This window comes from Nyctibius grandis, chromosome 21 (assembly GCF_013368605.1).
Source record: "Nyctibius grandis isolate bNycGra1 chromosome 21, bNycGra1.pri, whole genome shotgun sequence".
Lineage (NCBI taxonomy): Eukaryota > Metazoa > Chordata > Aves > Nyctibiiformes > Nyctibiidae > Nyctibius > Nyctibius grandis.
The window spans coordinates 5,989,644-6,012,667 of NC_090678.1; the positions used below are offsets into that span (position 1 = coordinate 5,989,644).

Sequence of the window (23,024 nt, forward strand, 5' to 3'; positions counted from 1 at the left end):
CTGGGATATGATCATCAGCTCCAGGAAATCCCTGAAATGTGCTGATTGAATTGTAATTCAGCTGGTATAGTCTCAGGTGACAGATTTTACAGAAGACACTTGACAGAGTTAACCCAACAGCAGACCTCAGTGCCTGCTCTGCTGGCAACCATGTCCCTTAATGCTCTGGATTAACATTTCTGGACACAATTTGAGGAGTGAGGATTATTAGGGAGGCAACAAGAAAACAAAGTCTCCTAAAGTTTTAGGCACTTGCCCCCCCTCCTCTCCCTCTGTGCCACAGCCTGGCCATTCCCCTGGGAAGGGAACTTGGGCAGACACTAATTGTATTTGACAGCAGCAATTACACGCAAGGCTGGAGATTAGAAGCTCGTTAATTGTGTGTGCCATAATTGCTGCTGTCTTTTCCTTCACTAGGTAAGGCCAGTGCCAGGAGAGCCAAGGGGAGGAGGGTGCTCTCCACCCCACATGCAGGTGGTCCGAAAATGAGAGCCCTTGGACAGGGAGGAGATGTCCCTTCACCCCAACACCACGGGAGGCTCCTGACCCCGTAACAATGCAGGAGAGTCCTCCGGCGGGGTGGCTAATGAAGCATGAAATGATGACAAACAATGTCCTCTTCCAAAGGTATTTTTCACCTGTATCTCTCCGACTTTACAGCTTGGGCTGAACTTCACACTACCTGCAGCGAGAGGGAAGGTAAATATTAACCCTTCAGAGGTGATGCTACTAAAGGAAATTTTTTTTTTTTCTTTTTTTACCATCTATAAAATTAGGCACTGTATTAAACACTGGAGCAGGATTCATAAAACCCTCCTTTCCCGAGCTCAGCATCTCTCGCCACTCTTTACAGACTGGCAGAGACCAGTTACATCCAAACAAGATAAAACCCACCCCGGCCGAGGGCAGCCTCCCGGTTACGCTCTGCCCTAAGGCCACCTTTCCCGACAGGCCGCTGCACCCTCCGCACCAGCCGTACTCATGGCCATCATAAACAGACTATTTTAATATTCCTCTCTCAACAATCCTTCTTGGCTCCCAGCAGCAGCTCAGCAACAGCGTGCACATGACTCAGCACCTGGAGTGTTTTCAAGAGACCACTGAGGAGCTGCACAGTTGGAGCAAACTGCCCTATAAAACACGCAGTGTGCTCCGCAGGAGAACGGGGGGTTGGCTTTTTGTTTTAAATATTGCAGGGACAGTTTAGGTAATATTCCATTAATGGTTACACTAAAGAAAAAGTTTTCTGTTTCTTTTAAATCTCATCACAAAATTTCCTCTTGAACACAATCTAAGACAAGGAAAATATTTTCCAGATTACATTCAAAAAATAAAACCAAACATACTATAATTAATGTCATAGTTAAACAGTGCTGTGATCTAAAACAAGGCCTTGCGGATTACTCATTTAACTATAATGAGTTAATTAATAACTGCGCCATAATCACAGCTGGAAATTAGTAGTAAATACAGTCAGGGGAGGGGGAATAAATGTAAAATGCTTAACATAATTTGGAGCAAGTTTTATGCTTGCTAGTAGCTGTGATTTCATGACTCACTGTATACATTAACATACGCATGGAATGAAATAATATGCTCAGTCAAAACACCTAATGCTGTGGCTTCCAACAGTTTTGGTTTTGTGGAGGTTTTTTTAAGTGCAAAAACAGATCTGGAGGTGGCAAACACAAGACCACCAGCACTCTCCTTTCCTCATGTCCTTTTCGTGGACTCCGCAGTAACTTGCAGACGCCCAATGTCTGCAGCCCAAAGGGTGAAGCGAGTGGCCTGTCTGCACCCTTCCAGCGCGAGGCAGCGTGCAGAAACAGGAGCTTTCAGGAGGGGAACACAAGAGCATCGCATTGTCAGTCCTGGAAGAGATCAGTCACTTCCGCCACATCACCCATATGAAAATCCAAAATGCCCAGGCAGAGGGGACCAAGCTACAGATACAAACAGCCTGTACTGTAACTGCTGGTTTTTTATCAATCTAATACAAGATATTAGTTTATATCGATTTACATAGATATTTGTACGAGCAAGAAATAGATTCCGAGCCAAACTGGAAATACTGAAAGGCTACATAGCTTGGGATGAAACATGTGCTCTGAAGCTTGAAAGCTGAAGGCAACCTTAACTTTTGAGAAATAAAGGAAGGACATCAGCCCCCACTCCCAGCCTGCCTATTGACATACTTGTCCTCTACTTGCTGGTGCGACACAGGGCCAGACACCATCACAGCAGCGGCAGAGGCCAATTTCCCCACTGGCAAAAGGAACAGCTCCAAGGCTGCTTGACCAGCACCACTATTTGTTTCCTCCACAGATCTGGGTCGTGAAAGCAGAGGGTGGATTGTATGAGCTCTGCAGACAGAGAAATGGCAGAATGAAGAGATCTTCACTGGTCCCTGTCCCCACAGATGCAGGCAAGGGAAGGATCAGAGCATCCAAGCAGGAACAGAAGGTTTCTGAAGTTGCAGTGTAACCCTTCGCAGGCTCAGCCAGGGGATGCAGCAGGGTCTGGAGGCTGCTGCCTGCTGAACAGCCTTTGGTGCTGTACATTGAGGCTGTGTCTGAGCCTTTACATGCCTTTGTGTTGGTTAATGCAGCTCAAAATACTTATAAGGATGCTCTAGAGACATTTAAGGAGTACCATCTTTTCTTACAATAGGAGTAACTGGGTACAACAGTGCCCAAGTATCTATTCTACTAGAACATACTGCTCTTTTAAAGGATAACTCTTTCTCCACTCTAAGAGACAGATAGCATTTACAAGACATTAGCCAATGTGTTAGCTAACATCCAAACAAAATCTTAATCTCCAGTAATTACACGCAATACCTCCTTGATACTTTGCATAATGAGTAAACTAAACATAACCACTTAAGCTGTTTTAGTGAAAATACAGCTTTTCCTGTTAGAAAAAGGTTAATTATGCTATAGCTTATGTTATACACAACACAGTTACAGCTGTTTTCTCCTAACTAAAAGCACATGCTATTTTTAATTAGCACATTCTCTCTTTTAAACCAGCCTTTACATAGCTCTGTGAAGCAGCAGGGTACACAGACCCTTCCTGTGTCTGAATACCATCAAGTAAATATCTACAACTCCACACCTAAAAATCAAGGCATTACATACTCCGCAGTAAGAGAAACTTGTAATTTCTACCAAAGTTCCTGATTTTTTTTAACAGCCTCTGACACAGCAAGTTGAAAGTTCTGCAACAGCTTCAATTACTTTGAAAAACTGGATTTTTTAATTAGAGGTTACACCCTTCCCCACTTAAAACAGTCAGGCTGCTAGCACAGCCTGGTGGGTTGCTGGCCAAAACAGGAGCAAGAGTTTGACAAGAGGCTGCCACAAGCTTCTGAGCAAGCTGTAGAGCAAGCCAAAGCCCACCTTGAGCTGCAAGCAGAGGAGACCATCCCTGCTCCTCCCAGCCTCACTCACCCACCTTACTTTGCTACCCAGGGTGTCAGGACTTGGGCACATTAAAATCAGGCTCTTCTGGGTTTCTTGGCACACCAAGAAAATACCGGAGGCCACAGATGTCAGGGAGGCTCCCTGCTCCTTGGGAAGCAACCTGGCCAGCAGGAAGCTAAGACTGAGCAGGGAAAGCACCTCTTACCCTCCTGGTCCTCCCCACCTCCCCTTGCAGCTTCCTATTTGGTCTTCCTCCCCTTCCAACCTCACCGTTACATCAGGCTGACGTTCAGACTGCTCCGCTTTCTGCCTCTGCCCCACGCTCCTAACTGCATCTCACTGTCTGCTGACCTCCCCTGCCCCTAGGGCCCGCGACAGCATCCTGCTTGCTTCAACACCTCGCCCCTGTCAGCCCATGCTGCAACCTCCCCAGACCCCAATTTTGTAACCTTGCCCAGCACTACCGAAAGCTTCGTTTTCAACTTGTTTTAGCCAGTGGAGTTTCAGAAATGAACCTAACAGGAAAGTTTTGATTGCTGGTGGAGTCACTTCTCATGTCACAACACTGCTCTTTTCTCCTTCCAGACTCACACAGCTGCTTCATAAAAACAAGCTTTTCAATACTCGCATTATCCACATTTTTGTTGCTGGGGAGAAGCAGCATTGTTGCTAAAAGCTGCAACAAATGAAAACTGCACATGGCATTTAAAACCCTTCCTTGCCTTGCCAGAAACTGCCACCTCAAGGCAGAAATGGCAGAGGGCAATACTTGGTTGCATCTCAGCCACTTCAGCTTGCAGTCTGACATCTTAAATTCAACCTTGCCGTCTCAATTTAAGCCAAGATCTCAGGCTCTCTGGAAGGATGAACACCCATCCATTTTCTGTCAACTCAGCCACAGCAGCAACAGCCTTCAGCAGAGGATCAGCAGCAATTTAAGCCTGGTCTGGTGGTCCTCCTCCAATACTGAGATGCTTTCTCAGCTAGGAGAGCACTTGCTCAAGAGAAGTTTGAAGACCCTGGAGTTCAGCTGTGTCCCATGCCTCTAATCCCACAGCTGCAGGATCACAGAATAACCAGGTGCTGTGGGACTGCTACCTGTGCACTACAGCCACACAGCAAAACCCCTTACTTCTGGACATCTATTAAGGGGGAAAGAAAAAAAGCAACTAGGTCCCTGCTGCACAGAAAGTTAAACAATAAAATACCTTGCCTCATTCTGTTACATCTTGTCATCACCAAATGCCAGGAGTTTGACTTTTTTTTAAAAATATAAATCTTTATTTGATTTTTTTCAGTTGCCTCTGGTATATCTGGCTAGCATGCAGTGTCTTAATCCACTAGTAAGCCAGAAATCATGATGCCAGGATGCCACACGCATCACTATGCTGCAGCAGTACGCTCGGCATCAGCAAGGCAGAGCTATGTCTGTAATTACTCTCTTTTCTGAATACATTCCAGATAGCACAAGATATTTTCTTGAGTTAGTGCAAGATGATGAAAATTAATTCATTGACACATTCAAAAGGAAAAATATTTCATCTTTGCTTAAGCTTAAATGTTTAACCAAAATCACTGCATTGGTAGCCAAAAATGCCAAGCCCCCCAATTTCCTGCTTGCAGTTCCAGAAAACTACCGTTACGTTCTCAAGCTGCCAGAGAATATACGATGCTGCCCACAGTACACTGACAATATAGGGCCTCAGCACTGCTGGATCTGAGCTGGAAAAACAGAGGCTAACATCCTTACAAGCAACAGTTAGCCCTTGCAGGGCTAGTAAGATTGCATATTTAACACTGAGTATCTTTTTAGCAAGGCCAGGCAGCTTAAAAGGAGGGAGAGAGAAGAGGTATAAATCCTTGTCATGATAATTCTTTACTTTGAAGAAGTTTAGGAATATAGAAACATGGGCAACCTCAGTACAGGATTCCAGTGCAGCTTTCAATACATAACTGTTTGCTTTCTAAACTTCAGCCTCTCTAAAATACAGGCGTGCAGCTTGGCACCGCTGTATTTCAATCAATCGCTTGAACGAGGATTGCAATGTCATAAATAAAAGGAGCCGAGACCATAAATTTCTGCGGAGATGTAAAATCAAAGAGAACAATCCAACAGACTCCCAGGGGGTGGGAGGCTGACACATATTCCAGCTGTTTATATTTCTACTACGAGGCACTTGCTCGTTTTAACTTTTTCACTCCTGCACATCGTGCCAGAACCACAATTCCAAAACACTGAAAACCTCACTCTGGATCTGGCATTTTGTTTTGTGGTCTACAATACAATGCAGCTGCAGAAGAGAAAAAGTCCCCATCATTTATCAAGCATGCCCACAGGCAAAATCCCAGACCAGCACAGCTGACAGCCCCACCAGCACAGCACCCCAACGCCTGGCAAGCGAGTTACTTGCTAGTACAGGGCATCCTCAGGACATCTCCATCCTCAGGCCACTGGTTCATGGCAAACAAGCACCAGCTCGTGTCCCTGCTGTCATCGTTATGAACAGAAGTTACATGTACTATTTTATTAATCCGCTCCCTCACTTAAACCACAGCCCAATGGATAGCAGTGTTATCTTCACAGCACTGAGGACTTGCGCTGCCCATGAGCCTGTGCTGCTTTTAAAAACACTAAGTATAAATAGGAAACTGGATTTGATTTGCTGCTCAGAGCATAACAGTCTATACAACAAAGCAGGCAGGCAATACACGACCTCCTACTTGGGGTGCCACGGTTGAGCTGTCTTGCATGGAATAAAATTGATACAGTTCCATGTGCAGGGACAGAAAGGTAGCAGATAACCTATGGACAGCTTTGTTTATGAGTAGGACCTATATCAAGTACTTAAAGCATCAGCACACTTTCCTCATGAGAAGGTACAGAGAAGCAAAGGATGCAACACCTTTATTGCAGAAGAACAGGGAAATTTAGTTTGTGTTTGTAGTGTGATACTTTACTCTCTTATACAACAGGAACAAGAAAACAATCCCTTTGCTAGCAAGACAAACTGGTTCTGAAAGCATGCTCCAAAAGCACAACTCCCAAGGCCTAACTTCTGCAGCAAATAAACTGCCATTTTCCCAACTTGGATAAAATCAGGTGGGTCACTCTGCCTGTAGTCTCACAGGTATGAGTAAGGCGTACCCAAACGGCCATGCACGGCACAGATACTCCCTCCCCCAGGAGGGATGCACCTACCACTAACTCCACTTGTGTGCTAGAGACTGTCCCTCACACAGCTGGCAAAAGGCAGCAGGGGAGAATAATCCCTCTGTGTGTTAAGATCTAACCCCTCTCAGGACATATACCCAATGGTCACATACCCCAAGGTGGTTCACCAAAAAAAAAACCCAACCCTACAGTGTGTAAGGCTGCCTAAACCCAGAGGACATTGCAGTCCTACATGCCCCAAAGCCAGAAGCTTGGGGTGGATCAGATTTTTGGTTTTGTTCTTAAATTCTAGTGCTTCCTTTTCAGTTAAAAGAATAAAAAAAAAAATACAAGCTTGCTGTTTTCTTTTTTTTTGGCTTTTTTTTTTTTTAAAGGGGAAGAGCCTGATTAGAGTTTATGAATTATCTGAGTGATTTCCTTCTTCCAATTGGTGGTCATCCATTGAAATAAGAGCTTTCAAAATATATATAGCAAAGAGTGCAGTTTGTTTTCTGCATTTTGTTACAGTTTTTATTCTTAAGTACAATTATTAACATTTGGGTAAAACCAAACAAAACACCAAACATGAAATTCACCAAGGGTGAACTGGCACACAGGGATCTGTACAAACCCAGGAAGAAATGGGAGCAGGGAGAGCAGAGATGCTGGCAGCACAGGAGGCTCCTCTCCCCAGCATGCTGCATTAGCACGGCACAGGAAGGCAAGCTTTAAGGAGCACAGCCCTAATTCGATTAGTCCCCACTTTACACGATGCAATTAAATTGCTTTTATACTACCAAAGAAATAAAGTCACTGTTTTCAAAGTTTTTGACCTCACGGTATAGCAAGCCATAAATTGCATCATTTACCCCAACTAACTGCACAGCAGGTATGTGAACACACTGCTGCTCGTGACAGGCAGGGACCCAAACGGGTCTCTTCCCTTCCTGCTCTTCCCATCCCCCTGGTAATCCTGCCCACACCACTCTGCTGCTCTTCCCAACCACAAACGGTGGCTGCTTGGACAGATTATCAAGGGAGACATCTGTTTGACTGATAGACCAGGAAAACATGATGGGTGCACTCATTTTGTTTACAGACCACAGGTTTTCCTCATGCATTTCTTAATTTCCAGAAGAAATTCCATCAGCCTGCAGTGCTAACAAAAAAAATCCACATATTTCAGCCTGAAACTACAGTACGATTTACCATTCACTTATGTAATTCTTAGAAGTTGACAAAACATAAAACCTGTAAACTACAGAAGAGCAAAGCTTCTTTCTCCAGACATGAACAGGCCAAATTTGCATCCAAATTTAAGAAAAATTCAGGTTTGGATATCCAAATGCCTGTTTTAACATCACTGGATACACAGTTTGTATTTGAGTCACCACAGAAATTTTAAGTTGTCTTGGAGATCCTACTTAAATACAAGATGCTCATCAATGTAAATAAATTGTTAAAATATTTCAGTAACATCTGGTGCAACCTACAAAAAGCATCCATACAAATGCAGCTCCTCTGCAAAGCTGGAAATTTTTTCTCCTGCTTTTCGCTGTATCCTCAAATTGCAAATTCTCTTCTCCACATTTTAGTTTCAACTTGCTTGTTGCATTTAAACTGTGATAGAGCAAGGTTATTCCAACAGAAAGAAGGGGATGGAGGCCAGCCCTGTCCGTAGGGTAACTGGCCACCCACCTTATCAAATATTGCCCCCTGCAGTGCTTCTGCAAAAAACACCCACTGGCCACTGGACAAATCAGTTTGCTGTATTCCTGCAGATTTTCCAGCCTACTGGACTGCTCTGAGCCTGCAGCAACAGCGCATTTGTTATTTTATTCACTCTGTTTGCTGTCATGAGGCTGACTGTCTATTCCCCAGGGCTCCTCTCCTGGCTGCTCCCAACACCGTGACTCGGTGCTCCCACACCAACACAGCAAGAGAGGTGTTTTATTGTCTACTTGGTCCAGAGCACAGAGAAGGAAATTGTCCTCTACTCAAACAAGGCACAGAACAGTAGCTGAAAAAACACAGGCAGCTTTCTCTCCTGCAAACATCAGCGCTGGAATTTCAAACCTTTAAGAGCTGAGAAAAGGTGTTTGGTGAATGTCTATTTTCTTTGAACTCGAGCTCTCTTCCTGCTTTGCCTTAGAGATGTGTCTCTGCTCTTCAGATTCCTAATATGCAACTTTCCTCATTACGCAGCAGAAATCTTACTAAGTACATTATTAGTGAAGTCGAGTCAAGTTAAAATGCCAATTTTTTTTTAATATAGAAACAGAAAATCATTAAGTCCCCCTGTGAGTTCCAGCAGTCAAAGCAAATAGAAAGAAGGCCTCTAAGTGTTAGAGGAAGGTTGCCACTGAAGTTAGTAGCATGACAAGCTGTTGAGATTGGAACTGGTAAATGTGCAATATAAGAAAAAGGAAAAGGAAATATTTAGAATCAAGAGATGCCAAAACTGCAATCAGCAAATGGAAGGCTAAAACTGATGAGCAAATCTGGATGCTTTTTTTATTATTTATTTTTATTGTTTAAGCTGTGCCATATAACCGTCTTGTTACGAGAACTAATCAATAACAGCTTCTAACCACCTCACTGCAGTCGTGTACACACCTCCACCCACGTCCCTTGCGACATGAACTCAAGTGGAGATGTGTACAACGCTGCTGAGCAAAAGAGGTGCTGTCCCCCTCCTGCCTCCAGATGGTCAGCGCCTGCAGACACAAACCCCCAGGGCAAGCGGAGGTTTGAAAAATTTGGATGCTTAAAGCCCGTGGAGATTTGTGATATCAAACACATGACAGATCAGAATTTCAGGAGTGCATGGGGGAATGGAAATACAGCCATTAAGACTGTCTCAAAACCAGCAAGTACTCAAAGTGCCCAATTATACAGCAGAGACAGCGATGTACATGAGAACAAAGTTATTGCCTAAAGATGCAGGACAACCAGCTTGTGAAGGTGAACCTCCCTAAATCACCAACCCCACCGCTGAGTCTGTGGGTCTGGTGGGTACGGCAGAGCCACAGCAGGAGAGGGGGGTCAGAGGGATGATCTGCCTACTTGCAGAGAGCAGGCAATAAGCTGCAGGTGGCTGGCCGGGAGAGCAGATGAATATCATTGCCAAACTCACACACACATCAGTAGAAGCCACCGAAAGCAACTTGTCATTTGCTGCCAGTAAAGCAGGAAGATGACAGGTGAACGTATGAGAAGCGAAGCAGCCGGGACACATATACCTCTCTAAAGGACCCAAAGCAGTGGGAGGTGTGGACTGCATGAAACATCTCTGTTTCAGGATAGAGAATGCAGAAGAATTGCTTCATAAATTATTCTCTGTTCTGGAGGAAGAGTGAATAGACTTGAAGGACAGGTGATGTCTCTGAAATATGCAAATAGAGCTGAGCTGGTCCAAGCAATTACCTTTGCACTGCCTGGAACTTCAGACTGAAAGGAATGACTCACAAGAACCAAGAAGAAACAAAAGATGTGCTGAAAGGTAGAAGATGACGAAGGAAGACTGCATCAAGAGGAGAATGGAGACAAGCATGGAAAAGTATAGTCCTGACCTTCTACTATCAGCTGTTCTGGGGAAAAGGAACAAAACAACCTATGACACAAAACACTAAGACCCATGCCAACATAGCAAGACCTAACTGCAAAGCATCCAGAAAGGCAACTGTGATTGTTGGGTCTAGACTTGTGGGTTGAAGATAAATACAGCAAGGAGACTGATGCAGCTTCATGAATGTAACGACAATGGATCTCACCTCAATATCTTTTAGGTTATCTGCTATTTTAAAGGCTTCCTAGCAAACAAAATTGCTGGAAATAAATGCAGTATGATCATTTCTTTCCATGTTTTAGACAAAGCTCTGAAAAAAAAGATCAGGGACGACTATCAACCTGCTAGCAGCAAGGGTGAAAAAACTAAAACACATTGAAAATAGCCACGGAGATGAGCCAACAGATGTGCCTCTACTGTCAAAAGTGGCATACCAGCTTCACAGAGCAGAGAGCAGCTGTGCCACTGCCTCTCCACAGTCAGTTGTCTCCTGAGAAAGTGCAGGTACTCCAAGCTCCATGCAGGTGCAGGAAGCAGGTGGTCAGATTTTGGCTGCTACTGGTGTTCTCAGTGCTTCTGAACAGAAATTCAGAGTGCTCCTACAGCGTCAGAATGCTTTTACTTTGGCTTTTTTTCACATTCAAAACAAGCAAAGATCACTGAATTATAGCAGTTACGGTCTGATGCTGAACATGTACTAATACAGAAACTGCAAGGTCAATATGAAAGAATGAATCAATGAAGAATCAAGAAAAAGGAATGAAGAAGTGGATCTATTAGACTGCGTAAGAAATACTGCATTTAATTCCATTCTGTTTATTAAGAAAAATACTGACAGGCTGAAAGCTGCAGAACAGCAGCAAATCTGCTGAGAAAAAAAAAAATGAACCTATGAAAGAGAAGGTGTTTCTAAGATTTAAATCTTGCGTATTTAGTACTGAAGGATCAAGACATGAAAAACCCTTTGCAAATATACGGAAAAGGAGGCTGAGGAGGATTTAAGATAACACACAAGAACAACTTTAAGGGATGAGATGAACTGTTGAAGATAGAATATGTAGGTAATATTGAGAAAGCTTTATAATAGCAAAATTCATGAAGCTGCACAATGAGAAATTCACCACTCTTGTACTGTAATTACTAGTTATGATTCGTAATGATCTGAAAGCTGAACTTCTCAAATTTGTACCAAGCACTTTATACTGCTTTTAACCAGATACTAGGAGTATTTCATTCATGATCTACTGAAGGTAAGAAAAATTCAAGGGAACCCAGCAGATGAGCATGTAAAGGAGACACAATGACAGTGATGAAGCACCTTGTAATGTACCCACAGATCTTTCCTATAAATCCAATTTGAAATTTGAAGACTAAAATAGCTGTTTTATCGCCATCCCCTGACACGTGCATCTCCATAATTTTAAAGAACAGAGCTCCCTCTCGTGGCTCCAGGAGGTGGATTTGGTAGGGGGGAAAAAAAAAGCACAGAGCACCATGAGGCAGACCAGAGTGAGCGGACTCCTGACAGCATTTTGGTCATGTAAAAGTGGAATTAAAAGAAAGAAGTAGTAGGAAGAAGTGACTTCTTTTAAAGAAAGCAATGTCACCTGTACTTCAATGCTAGCTTTTAAATTACATTCTCTGCTGATGTAACCTCCTCTGCTAGACCTTTCTGCACCTGAGCATATTCCTTCAATGTAAAGCGCTCAGGTCTCTTAACAGGTTTCTAGCTCAGTCATAGGCAAGGCACAGGAAAAGGAAAGAGTCAGGACAAGAAATGTGGCCCCTGTACAGCAGCGCAGGGACAGTAAACCAGATAACACCCTACAGATTTTCCTCAGCATTACAGCTGTGTGCACTGAGACCACACAGAGGAAAAAAACATTGGCTTCAAAAAGCCAATAAATATATGCATAGTTACATGAGAGAGAGAAGCATTCTTTGTTTGCTATACAGCTTCTTTAAAATATTTTTTTTAAAAAAAACCTTCCCCAGCTGACAGCTTTGTAACCTGAAGGTCACACCTGTGACAATAAGTATTTCTCTGATGTAAGAAAGTGAAGGCAGTACCCAAAGCTAAGCTTGTCACCATGCATGAGAAGTCTTTTTATGAACACAAGCTCTACCTATAAAAATTCACAAAAGCATTGGGTGTTTTGGGTTTTTTTTTTCATTGCTTAATGAAAATTCTTATATTTCACTTTACACTGCTAGACACTTTCTTCATTCAGGATCGTACATAGATTCTTTTAAAATTATTTTATTTCTGTATGAGAAATTTAGATTGGACAAGAATTTACACAGCATGCAGCTAGCTTTTGCTCACTGCACTTCACAGCATATTGCTAACTGCACTGCACAGCATATAAAACTATTTTCCCCCAAGGGCATTAAAAAGAGTTTCCTCTAAATGACAATATTTCTTTGCTGCAAAACCAGGATCAATGCCATGAAACATGAACCAGTGAAGAAAAAACAATTACTCTTAAGTCTCCGGAACAGCATCAGAAGACAATTGAGAATCAAATTCTTGATTCATAGGCTTGTGCTCACATAAGATTTTGCTTCCAAAGTGCAGGACCGAAAAAGAATCAATTTCCTACCATAAAAAGAAATTACCATGCCTTCAGCATTTTGCTGTTAGTGAAATATCTCCACTCTATCTCCAATCAAAGGCAATACTTTTTCTAAAGAGCAATCCTCTTTAAAAATGGTATTAAAAAAAAATCAGTCTATAAACAGGGAGATATCCTTAAATATTCAATCAAGTAATAAACCTGGTAGATGAAAGCCAGATTAATTAAAATGACAGTACAGTCTCCCTGTAACACACACATACAGGACTTACAAATACACTTGTTATGTTGGAGTACCTAATCATAATCAGATTTGGTAATTTGCTGCATCAAAACAAAAAGGAAACATTTTTAGAATTGATCATTCAGTTCATGTCACTTTCATGGAGATTACTTTGTATTGATCAACATTTAAATAGCAGTTGAAAAGAGAAAGATGAGAAAAGGATAAAAAGTATCCTTCCATGCTAAATACAGCATGAACCAATAAAAGCAAAACAAATTAGATCACTATAGCCAAACCAACCCCGTGCATGCGCTCACTGTAATGAAGATAATAATGAGATGGTTCTTCATGTTTCAGTCATAACAAAAGGGGAGTTTTAAAAACTAATTTAGACTTTAATCTGCTCAAAATGAAGTTGGCCATGCAGCAATTAACATCTGTGTGAAGCTGAACCATTGTTAGCTTTACAGACACAAACGCTGGTTTGTTTTCTGAACAATATTTTCATGTTTCCTACCTGTGGATTCCAACTGGGGTCCATTTTTTTCACCGTAGCAACATACTCCTGCATAGCTTGATGGGGGCTGGTGTCTCCCAGGGCTTTCCAAGCCTCCCTAGGAGAGAGAGCAAAACATCAGCGAGCCACTTGGAGACAGCACAATGTGTTTTTATAGTGTCATCAGCAGAAAACAGTGAAACACAGTGAACAGATTAATCTAAATACTTTCAGGGCGTTCAAAGCCATCTTTCATTCAGTTTGAAATGGTCAACTTCCCTCTGAAGCCATGAATGGTCACTGTCAGTGCAGCACTCTGCTGTGAAAGGATCTTTCAGGGGATCCTGATCCAGGCTGGAACATAGTTTGTGTTCACAAAGCAAAGGTGTTTGTAAAGCTGTAGCTATTTTCACACAATTTTTGTTTTATGCAGGCTAATTCTGGAAGAACGAGGTAAATAGAGGAGTCTGGTATTTCCTGTCTGCGTCAGGCATAGCAGCAAACATTTCCCTATTAAAGGATTTTAAAGCCAGTTCAGTGGTAGAGTCAGAGTTTACTTCCTCAAGGTTCAGAACCTGTCAACAGATGAGACAAGGTGCAACAAAAAGTAGAACCAGAAATTGATAGGATTTACAAGAATTTCCTCTTACCATTTCTGCTTTCCCTCAAAATCAAAGAAGCTTGGCTTGGGAGTGTTACAGGTTCCAAATTTCACCTACAGAAAAGAAATTTCATCCTGTTAGAACAAAGCAAAGGGAAGGGGACTTGCATAAGGAAATACTGGGTTCTGATGGTTTTGGGGTGATTTTGTTTGTGTGCCAGAGTTAAGGTTTTTGAGGGAAAGAACTGACACAACTAAACCCCGTTTTACCCTCATTTTTGCTCTCTTGCAGTTATTAGCACCTCTGCATCCATGGGTTATCTTTGCATGATGCAAGGGAAGCAATTTTGTTATGCAGCTCATTTCTTTTGCATGCATTACCTAACAGGGATAACCAGCAAGTGATTTCTCACTTAATGTTATGTTTATTACCCAGCCAAATGCCTCATCCTCCACCAGTATCAAGAAAAATTCTGTTGATTAGTGTCTCTACAGAGATGATTATTCATTAAGGCCAAAATTCACCTGTTTCCACACAAAGCTCAAGTAAACAGAGACTTCGCTTAATTATTTTCAAGGTCCTCAGGAAGGCAAGGAAACAAACTCAGAGCCAAGGAATGCCAAGCAGCTTCTGAATTTGCTCCGAGGCATCTGGCTGCATAGGGAGCACTGTGTGAGAGACAAGTCAAGAGGTGAACCAGTGGGTCAGAAGCAAGCCAGAAATTAAAATGTGGGGGGAAGAAATAAGCAGCAGCACAAGGAAGGGAGGGAACAAGCCAGAATTGGTGGCTAGATATATGGAAAAAGTCTTATAGCCAGTGTCAAATGGACTCTGTGCCAGTGGGATTCAGGCAGTTTTCCACAGGATGGTGTACTGATGGGACAAAGTCCTTCCTCTCATAGCAGGGAAGTCTAGCAGCTGGATCTCCTTCATAAGCTAGCTCACAAATGGGAACACAGGCTACACCTGCCCAGGGATCCGCAGGCACAATCATGTTCCTGTGATGAGGCCAGCGCTGACAATTGCCTCAAGAACAGAGCAATTAGCAGGTCAAGATTTGGGTAACAGGGATATTTTGTTGAAGTCAGCTCAGGAGAATGTGTAAGTGAATGTGCCTCTGTCCCTGGCTGGAAGAGCCAGGGGACACGGGTCAGGACCCACCAGATCTGGCTGTTATCACTGCTCCTGTCTTGTAGAAAATAAATCTCCTTGCACACAGGCATCACTGGTAAAATGAATCAAACTGAAACGGAAATATTATTGTGATAAGGAATGAATATACACAAACATGGGGATATTTTTTTCACCTTTTTTTAATGAAAGTGCTACATATCCCACAGGGATGATGGATGAAAGACTGCAGGAGCCAGAGGAGAGCCACAGCTCCAAATGCAACAGCCCCTGGGAAGCAGTTAGCACAGCAAGTCCCTGTAACACCGGGCACATCCTGGTGCAAAGGAAGCCCTGCACTGAGCGGGTGTTTCCACAGACCCCAGCGAGGGAACACAGGGGTTCTGGAGGTGGGCAAAGGCTCCTGGTTGAGCATTCTGTTAGCCAAGCAAAACTAAACTGCAGGCACCAAACGTTTTATGAAATACGCTCAAGTGTTCAGGCAGGTGAAGTGCTTAAATCAACTAACAATTCTTCACCTGAACAGGGTGGGGATTTTATGCTGAGGATGGAATCATTAATCAGGCTTTAAAGAGAGCATGCCCATGGTGAGAGATATTTATTAGTAACACTACGTTTTCATTTAAAGTGTTAGAGGATATGAGTGACTGTAGCTGAAATTAATTCTCTGTACATCTGACTGTCTCCCAGCGAGCAATTCATTCAAATTAGAACATCTTAGCTGGCCTTTAAAACAACATATTGCAATTCATGGAGAAACATGAGAAAGGGCTAGCAACAGTTAAGTCCTATAAATTAGTCACGATTCATGTTGTACTGCAAATGTTTTCCCCTGTGCTCAGAAGAGGACTGGACTATTTGTTCCAAAAAAACAAAAACACGGAAATAAAATGCAAATTCATTATCTGTACAGAAAATGCCTGCTTGGCAATTCTTTAATTCAACATTTAACCTGCAAAAATTGGCCAAGTTGGATAAAAAAAAACATCATCTGTTTTAAAATTAATTTTCCACTGCCATCATCAAAACACGACAGCAGTTTCCTCTCTTTAGATTTGGCATTCAAAGGCCGTTCTAGCATTGGGAAAGACTGTTAGTAACATCGATAGTAATACAAATCAAGGAACAGTAGTTAAATTTCATCAATCAAGAGGGGGAAAAAGTGCACTTGTGCCCTGTTTGCTATTTTAAGATATATTAAAAAGGCATGCAGTGGTTTTGTTGGAAAGAGGAAAATAAAGGTTTTGGCTTCCCTCTTTTTGCTGCAAGACTCTGTAACACATCAGAAGCCAACCAGGAATTTAACATGAGAGGGGACCCGAGCGTGACAGCTGAGGAAGGGGAGTTTTAGCTAAATATGCCAACGCTGACAAATAGTGGGGGGCGAAATTTTGTGAAGGACTCTGCCCTCCTGCTACCTCCCTGGAGAGCCTCAAAAGCTGTTTTTCTCCATAACCAGCAGAAAGACAAGAGCCTGTATTAGTATTTCAAGTCAAGAGTTTCTCCTTCTGTGTCCACAGAATAATTACTGATGGTCTCCAGGGGGCTGACTGGTCATTTGATGCTTAGCTCTCCTCATTTACAGTTCATCAGCTGCATTAAAAGACGACAGCCAGAACGCATTAAATACTTTCCTAGTATTGCTTCTGCATGCAGAGTTGCCTGCAGGCATTATGCTCTTGAATCGTACAAAGATGACCCAGGCAGCTCCAAATGGGAAATGTCTGCAGACGTCTCCATTTGTGGCCAAAATGGAAATTTAGAAACCTTGGATGAAGCCTTCACCTGAGAGCTGAAGGTCACAACATTAGGAAGAGTGCTCAGATAGACAGATGCTCAGGGACACGTTAGCACTGCATGCCATCCCCATACAACTTCAGCTGCTGGTCCAGGCTGTGAGAAACCTTGAGACTCTCCTTACACATTATTCCACAACTGATCCCCCACTGCCACGCCTCGTGGTGGTGGCAAAATGGCTCTCTGCTATTTTTTCGACTAATACATTTATACAGCAGGGAGTTCCAGCCAAATATTCTTACCTGATTGTAAATCTTGTAAGGTGAATCATATTTGAAGCCTCCCTATGGAGTAGTAACGAGAACAGAACTCAGCTCCATGGACAGCAGGACTAAGCTCTAACTGTACACAGGCCAAGGAAGCTGAATTTCTCTGGCAAGACAGAATTCCTGCCTGTTGCTGCCCAAAGCTCTGCCCCAAGCCCTGGGAAAGCCCTGTACTCAACTGACTGCAAGTGGGGTGTAAGGAAGAACAAGCAAACATCAACCACAGAAAGCAAGGGGTCCTGGCCCTGATGGTCAAGGGGCTGTATGTCCCAGAGAGTGACGCTGGTAACACCGAGTCAGTGCCATCATACCACTCTGTGCAACAGGAAAATGCAGGCAGAAACTCCCATGTTCAGGGCAGATTTGTGGCATCATGTTCTACAATATATGAAAGACGTCATGCAAAAATAGGATTATGTTCTTGAGCCTATACTCAGGGGCAGCATAAGCCCCGCTTTGCCAGGGGCACTGCGTTTCCAGCTTGCCTGCACCTCTCAGCATTTATGTAGGCACTGGCACATCCTCCTGGCAGGGTAGTTTTCTCAGTCTGATCGTTTCCAGCAATTTGTGGATTCCCTCCCCTCTCTGAATGATGACCACTACACTGGTCTCCATTACTACACTTTCTGAACCTCAGTTTTTTGCATCAACATGACAGGCAAGTGCTATCTTTGCTTCACCCCTACAGACTGAAGGCACAGACAAGCAATTTGCCCAAAGCCACACAGAAAGTAGGGGGAGAAACAGAAAAGCAGTCCCAGTCCAGAGCCCTTCTGACTAGTCTGTTCTTCCTCCTGTTCTAGGGCAGAGTCGTAAACTCAGCAACATCTAAAAACCTCACTGGAGATGACAACTAAGCAATTCCCTTATTTTCAAGTCTCTGACACATAAACAAAATCAGAGTGAAAAGTAATAAAATCCTGAAATGGCCTCCAATAAAAGGTAATAAAATTCCAGGAAAATGCCTATATACCCAAACAGTTTGAAATAAATAATATACAGTATTTTAACAGAGAGCTCAGCTGTTACTGTCACCTCTTTTATGATGGTGCTGTATCTTAAATCAAAGCCCTTAGTGACATAAAGCACTAAACTGAGGAAAGACAAGGATGCCAAATCAAGGACAGTGGACAGATCTGAGTCAGCACCTTTTGTGCGCCAGCAATACTACTGTCCACCGGAGTAATATATTAGCAGCCCATTATGCATACTGATACAGCTGCTATAATTAAATAGAGAAAACTTGCATTAAGCACCCTTGGTTTGATTTAAAGCTCAGAACACTGCAAAACTCCAAGTTAGCAGAGCATAATCCTGCAGTAGCTGTAGTAGCAAACTTCTGTCTCCACCGCCAGCGCTACCCTCCCAGGCACGCTGTAACAGGGATGGCACCTTTCTGGACAGCACCGGGCAGCCAAAGGCACGGAAACCCAGGAGCCAAGCACAGCCTGAAACCAAGGAGCATAATGGCACTTGCTGTTGCCATCTGCTTGGCCAGGGACAAGGGGGACAGAGGAGGAGAGGACAGAAGTGCTCTGTTCCCCTCAGCTGAAGGCAACTGGAAATCTGTGCTGAGACAGTGTTAATTATCAGCTTTTTCTGACTTGTGTCAAAACTGTTGTGAAACAGCTTCTGATTTAAGTAAATTTTAACATTAAACACTTTATTGGTCTTACAGCACTAACACCAGGAAACCCGCTGGAGTCTGTTGACAATCACAAGCTGATAATGCAAGTAATGCCTTCTTGTTTCCACCTAGGACAGTTACAAAGCATTTGCAACGAAGTTATTTGCAACAAATCTCCTCAGAACACAGACAAAAAATTACAGAAGAGAAAAAACACCTTTTCTTTTAATCTCATCCTAGGCACAGTCTTGTTAGTCTTAAAAGTTCTCATATTTTTTTCCACTCTCCTTTTTCTTAAAGGGAGAAACCTGGAGACCTGTTTAAGCACTAGAAAAACCTGAAAACAAAACCTCACATGATGAGTCTGCTTTTAATACAACTAATGGTCCACAAACCACAGCCTAGGAGCCACCAGCTTAGAGGATAATTAAATATTGCATAAAAAAAACCCAAAAGCACAGTGGCAGTAGTAGGACAAGGGTATTCCATATGGGAGAAAAATCATGGGGAAGATGAGCACACCCAACTTCAACTGTTAATCCAAATGGGTGGGATTCAGTTTTCAAGCAAAGGCAGCATCTCTTGCCACACACCTGAGTGGTATTTGGACTTTTACTCTTTAGTCTTCCAGGTGTAACAAAACTTACAACTTTCCTGTTTCTCCAGGTTAGGTGATTATTACAGTCCTTTGTATCTTAACTGGTGCTTTTTTGTTTGTTTTACATAACTTCTCCCACAGGAGCTGGAGAAAGTCACATTGTGTGTTCCCATAGGACGCATCCTACAGCTTGCTCAATTCACAGGGACTGAATGGGAAAAGGAGTCACGTTCAACACTATAACTAGAACCAACCAGTTTAACTTCCCAGTCCACTCTAAAGCCCTCCACAGACAGATCTGCACAGACACATCCCTCATGCGGTCACATCAAAACCCCAAAGATTTAATGCTCACACCTGGTTCATTAGATGTCCTTAATGAGGAGGTGGGCACCAGCGCTGTGCTGTAAATCACTCATCCACCTTCTCTAACCTGTCCCCACCACCCAGCACACACAGGGAGTGTGGCAAACACAGGCGAGGCAGCTGAATTTACCAGTCAAGTTACTCCGCAAAGACTCAGTGGATGCTCGGACAGGCCACCAACCCACCGGTGACCTGTCACAGCCAACAACAAAGGCCAAATCCTGCATGCCAGCACCTGACTTCAATCCACCGCACAGCCTGCTGAAACCAAAGCGACGTCTCCACAGCAGAGGTGAGTGGCACAGCACGAGGGCCATCCACGCTGGGCGAGAGGTGAAGAACGACCACCAGTGTGATGAGCTTAGCAGGACTCTGCCCTACCAGACTCCGTCTGCCTTCACCACAGATGAAGCCAGCAGCACTGAGCTCTGTGCTGGACACAAAGCTCCCCACACCCCTGTTTCCCACACCCCATGACACAACTTTTTCCACTTGGCATCATCACATCGCGTGCAGCAGCCACCCAGGCCCTTGGCCGGTGGGCCCGGGAGAGCCCCAGGCTCGGCCACTCGGGTACTGGGCCCGCCCCGGCCCCTCGCCTTGCCCAGGCCCCATGTCCCGCCCGCAGCCGGGCGCTGGCCACAGGGTGCCCGGGCCCAGGCCGCGGCCCCCCGCCTCACCTGCTTGTAGCGGGCGTACAGGTAGAGCAGCTGCTCCTTGCTGGCGGCGGGCAGCAGCGCCGGCAGCCGCTCGGCCGCCTGCTCGAAGAGCTCGGCCAGGTCGCGGACCGACGCCGCCGTCCCCGTCTCCTCGGACCCCGAGCTCGCCTCCCCGCCGCTCCCGGCCGCCGCCGCCGGCAGCGGGGGCGACGCCATGGCGGCCCGCCGCCCGCCCAGCTCGGTCCGCCCGCCGCGCCGGTCCCCCTCACGCCTCGGTACGTGCGGCCGGGCGGCCCGTGGGAAACGCGCGCCGCGCCCGAGGGTTCCGGGGCGGCCGCGGGCCCGACGGCAGCATGGCGGCGAGCGGGGGACGCGCCCGCTAAGCGCGGCTTTATCGGGCCCCGCCCGCCGCTCTGCCGGTTAAACAGCAGCACCTGACGGGGGGCTGCCCGCGCCCTCACACTTGTTATAACATTTGCCAAACGTGCGCCCCCCCGAGCACCCCTCGCCCCCTAAGCCCCCCCTTCGCGCTTGGCCGGCACCCGCCTCCCCCGGGGTCCTGTCCCGGCGGCCGGTGCCACCGCTCCCGCGGCGGCCGGGCTCGGCCGAGGGCGGGGGGGACCCGCCGCGTCCCCGCTGCCGCTGGAGGGCACTCGCAGGCCGCCCGCCGCTCCGGGCCGGCGGGAGCGGGGCGGGGGGAGCCCCCGGTGGCGGCCGGCGGAGAGCGGGGTGGCAGCCAGCCCCCTCCCGGGGTGCCGGGTGACGGCCCTGCCCGCCGCCCCGGGGGTCCCGGCCCAGCGCCAGCACGAAGGCGGTTTATATTTAGCCCGGTATCTACTTCGGGCGGAAAGTTTTCCCCCCATCCCTGGCTCAGCTGTCGAGTCCGTCTCCCTTCTCCGCCCCTGGCCTCAGCAAATGGCGGCCCGGAGTCCCCCGGGGAGACCTTGCCCACCCCAGCAGCACCCCGAACCTCCTCCTCCCCCGGCCGCCCCGGCCCGCTGCATCGCCGGGGGCTGCCCCGCAGCGTGACCCCATTGTACAGGTGGGCACACTGAGGCGAAGAGGGACGAGCGGCGAGACGGGGTTTTGCGCTGTGGTTTTGGAGGTCCCCGTCTCGCTCCAAAGCACTGGGTGTTGGGTGCACTCCTCTCATTCCCCCAGGCGTGATGAGGATGAAGGTGCATCCCACGCACGACATGGTCCATCTGCACGGCTGTTTGCGGTCTCCCAGCCACGTCCCGGGCACTACCGACTCCTTCACGCAGCCTGGGAGCAATGCACGCACCCGGCTTTCCATCCTGGGGCTTGCGGTGGGATATGCAGGAGCTGTGGAAAAAAGACCTTCCACCACAACCATAAATTGGCTGGCTTTTATTCTCTTACTCCCTTCACAGCCTCACAGGGTGCAGGAGGATTTACTTAGGGGGAAAAAAGCCCCAACGCAGCCAGGGCAGCAAGGTGGAGAGTCGCTGGAGAGCCTGGACGTGGCCCTGCAGGGCCACCACCACTCTCCCACCAGGCCACCAAGCCATGGCAATGTCCCCGTGCCTGGGCTGTGAGTACATGAAGCAGGTCAGGGTCCACCCTGGGAGTGTAGCTACACCATAGCCCTGCACGGAGCAGGAGGGGACCACCACATCCCAGCCCATGCGAGAGGGGCAGTGGGGCTCCAGCTTCTGCTCAGTACCAGAGCAGAGATGGGCTCAGCTGTGCCAGAGCCAGGAGTGTGCCTGCAAGCCCCCGCTCTGCCCGGGGCTGCCTGCTGAGGGGACGAAGGGTGCCCTGCGAGCGGGTCTGTGGCCCCCGCAGCCTCCTTGCCCCTGCAGGGGGGACAAAGGCCCAGTTTGAACTGGGAAGAAGTGGAAAGGCGGAAACAGCTTGGCTGTGCCATTTGCAAATAAAAAATAATAGCTTCTCTCCAGTGCGTGATTAACACCCAGACTCATAAACAGACCGCAATATTTACAGTGAACTCTTCCTCCCCACCGCTCTCCACCAGAAGCCGTTCTGCTCCATCCAGCTGGCTGCGTCACCCCGACCAGCCCTGCTCGCCATGGGGAAGCATTGCCAGGGCCGAGCGTTCGGCAAGGGACAGGCACAGGGGCAGGCTGGCAGGACGAAACCTTCTTTGAATAGCTTGGGAAAAGTACTCGCAGCAAATAAACTGAGATGCGCAGCCTCCGCACGCTCTGCGGCTGGTCTCCATGGTGAGAGAAGCTTTGCTACCTTGCTGGGTTCCTTCACTAGAGCACCAGCTCCTGCTAGATCTGTCTCACTTTTTCCTTGCCTTTTTTTTTAAAGAGCGACTGCACAGAGGGCCTGATCCTTCCTTCCACCTCCTCGCTTTGGCAGGCGTGGGAGCAGGTTTGATGCAAGGCACCCGTGGAGGTTTTAGGAGCCTGGCATGGAAACAGCGAGGATGGGGATGCTGGGCTCAGACATGCTGCGCCTGCTCTGTGGGATGATGTTTATTTAATTGCTGGTCCCCAGCAGCCTGGGAGACAGCAGGACCAGGGTTCGGGGGACGCCAGTGCCA

The 23,024-nt window shown here is 46.1% G+C and overlaps 1 protein-coding gene across 3 annotated transcripts in view; it reads right to left on the reverse strand.

The window, feature by feature from the left end:
- The window catches only part of ACBD6 (acyl-CoA binding domain containing 6), an 86,207-nt gene extending 65,484 nt beyond the window's left edge, over positions 1 to 20,723 (reverse strand). For all 3 annotated transcript variants that reach the window (XM_068416878.1, XM_068416877.1, XM_068416879.1), the window contains exons 1-3: positions 20,510 to 20,723; positions 14,093 to 14,157; positions 13,464 to 13,560 (exon numbers count right to left, since the gene is read on the reverse strand). In XM_068416878.1, the coding sequence (XP_068272979.1) occupies positions 13,464 to 13,560; positions 14,093 to 14,157; positions 20,510 to 20,704 (357 nt within the window). In that variant the 5' untranslated portion in view covers positions 20,705 to 20,723. The remainder of the gene's footprint in view (positions 1 to 13,463; positions 13,561 to 14,092; positions 14,158 to 20,509) is intronic.
- Between the last annotated feature and the right edge of the window lie 2,301 nt (positions 20,724 to 23,024).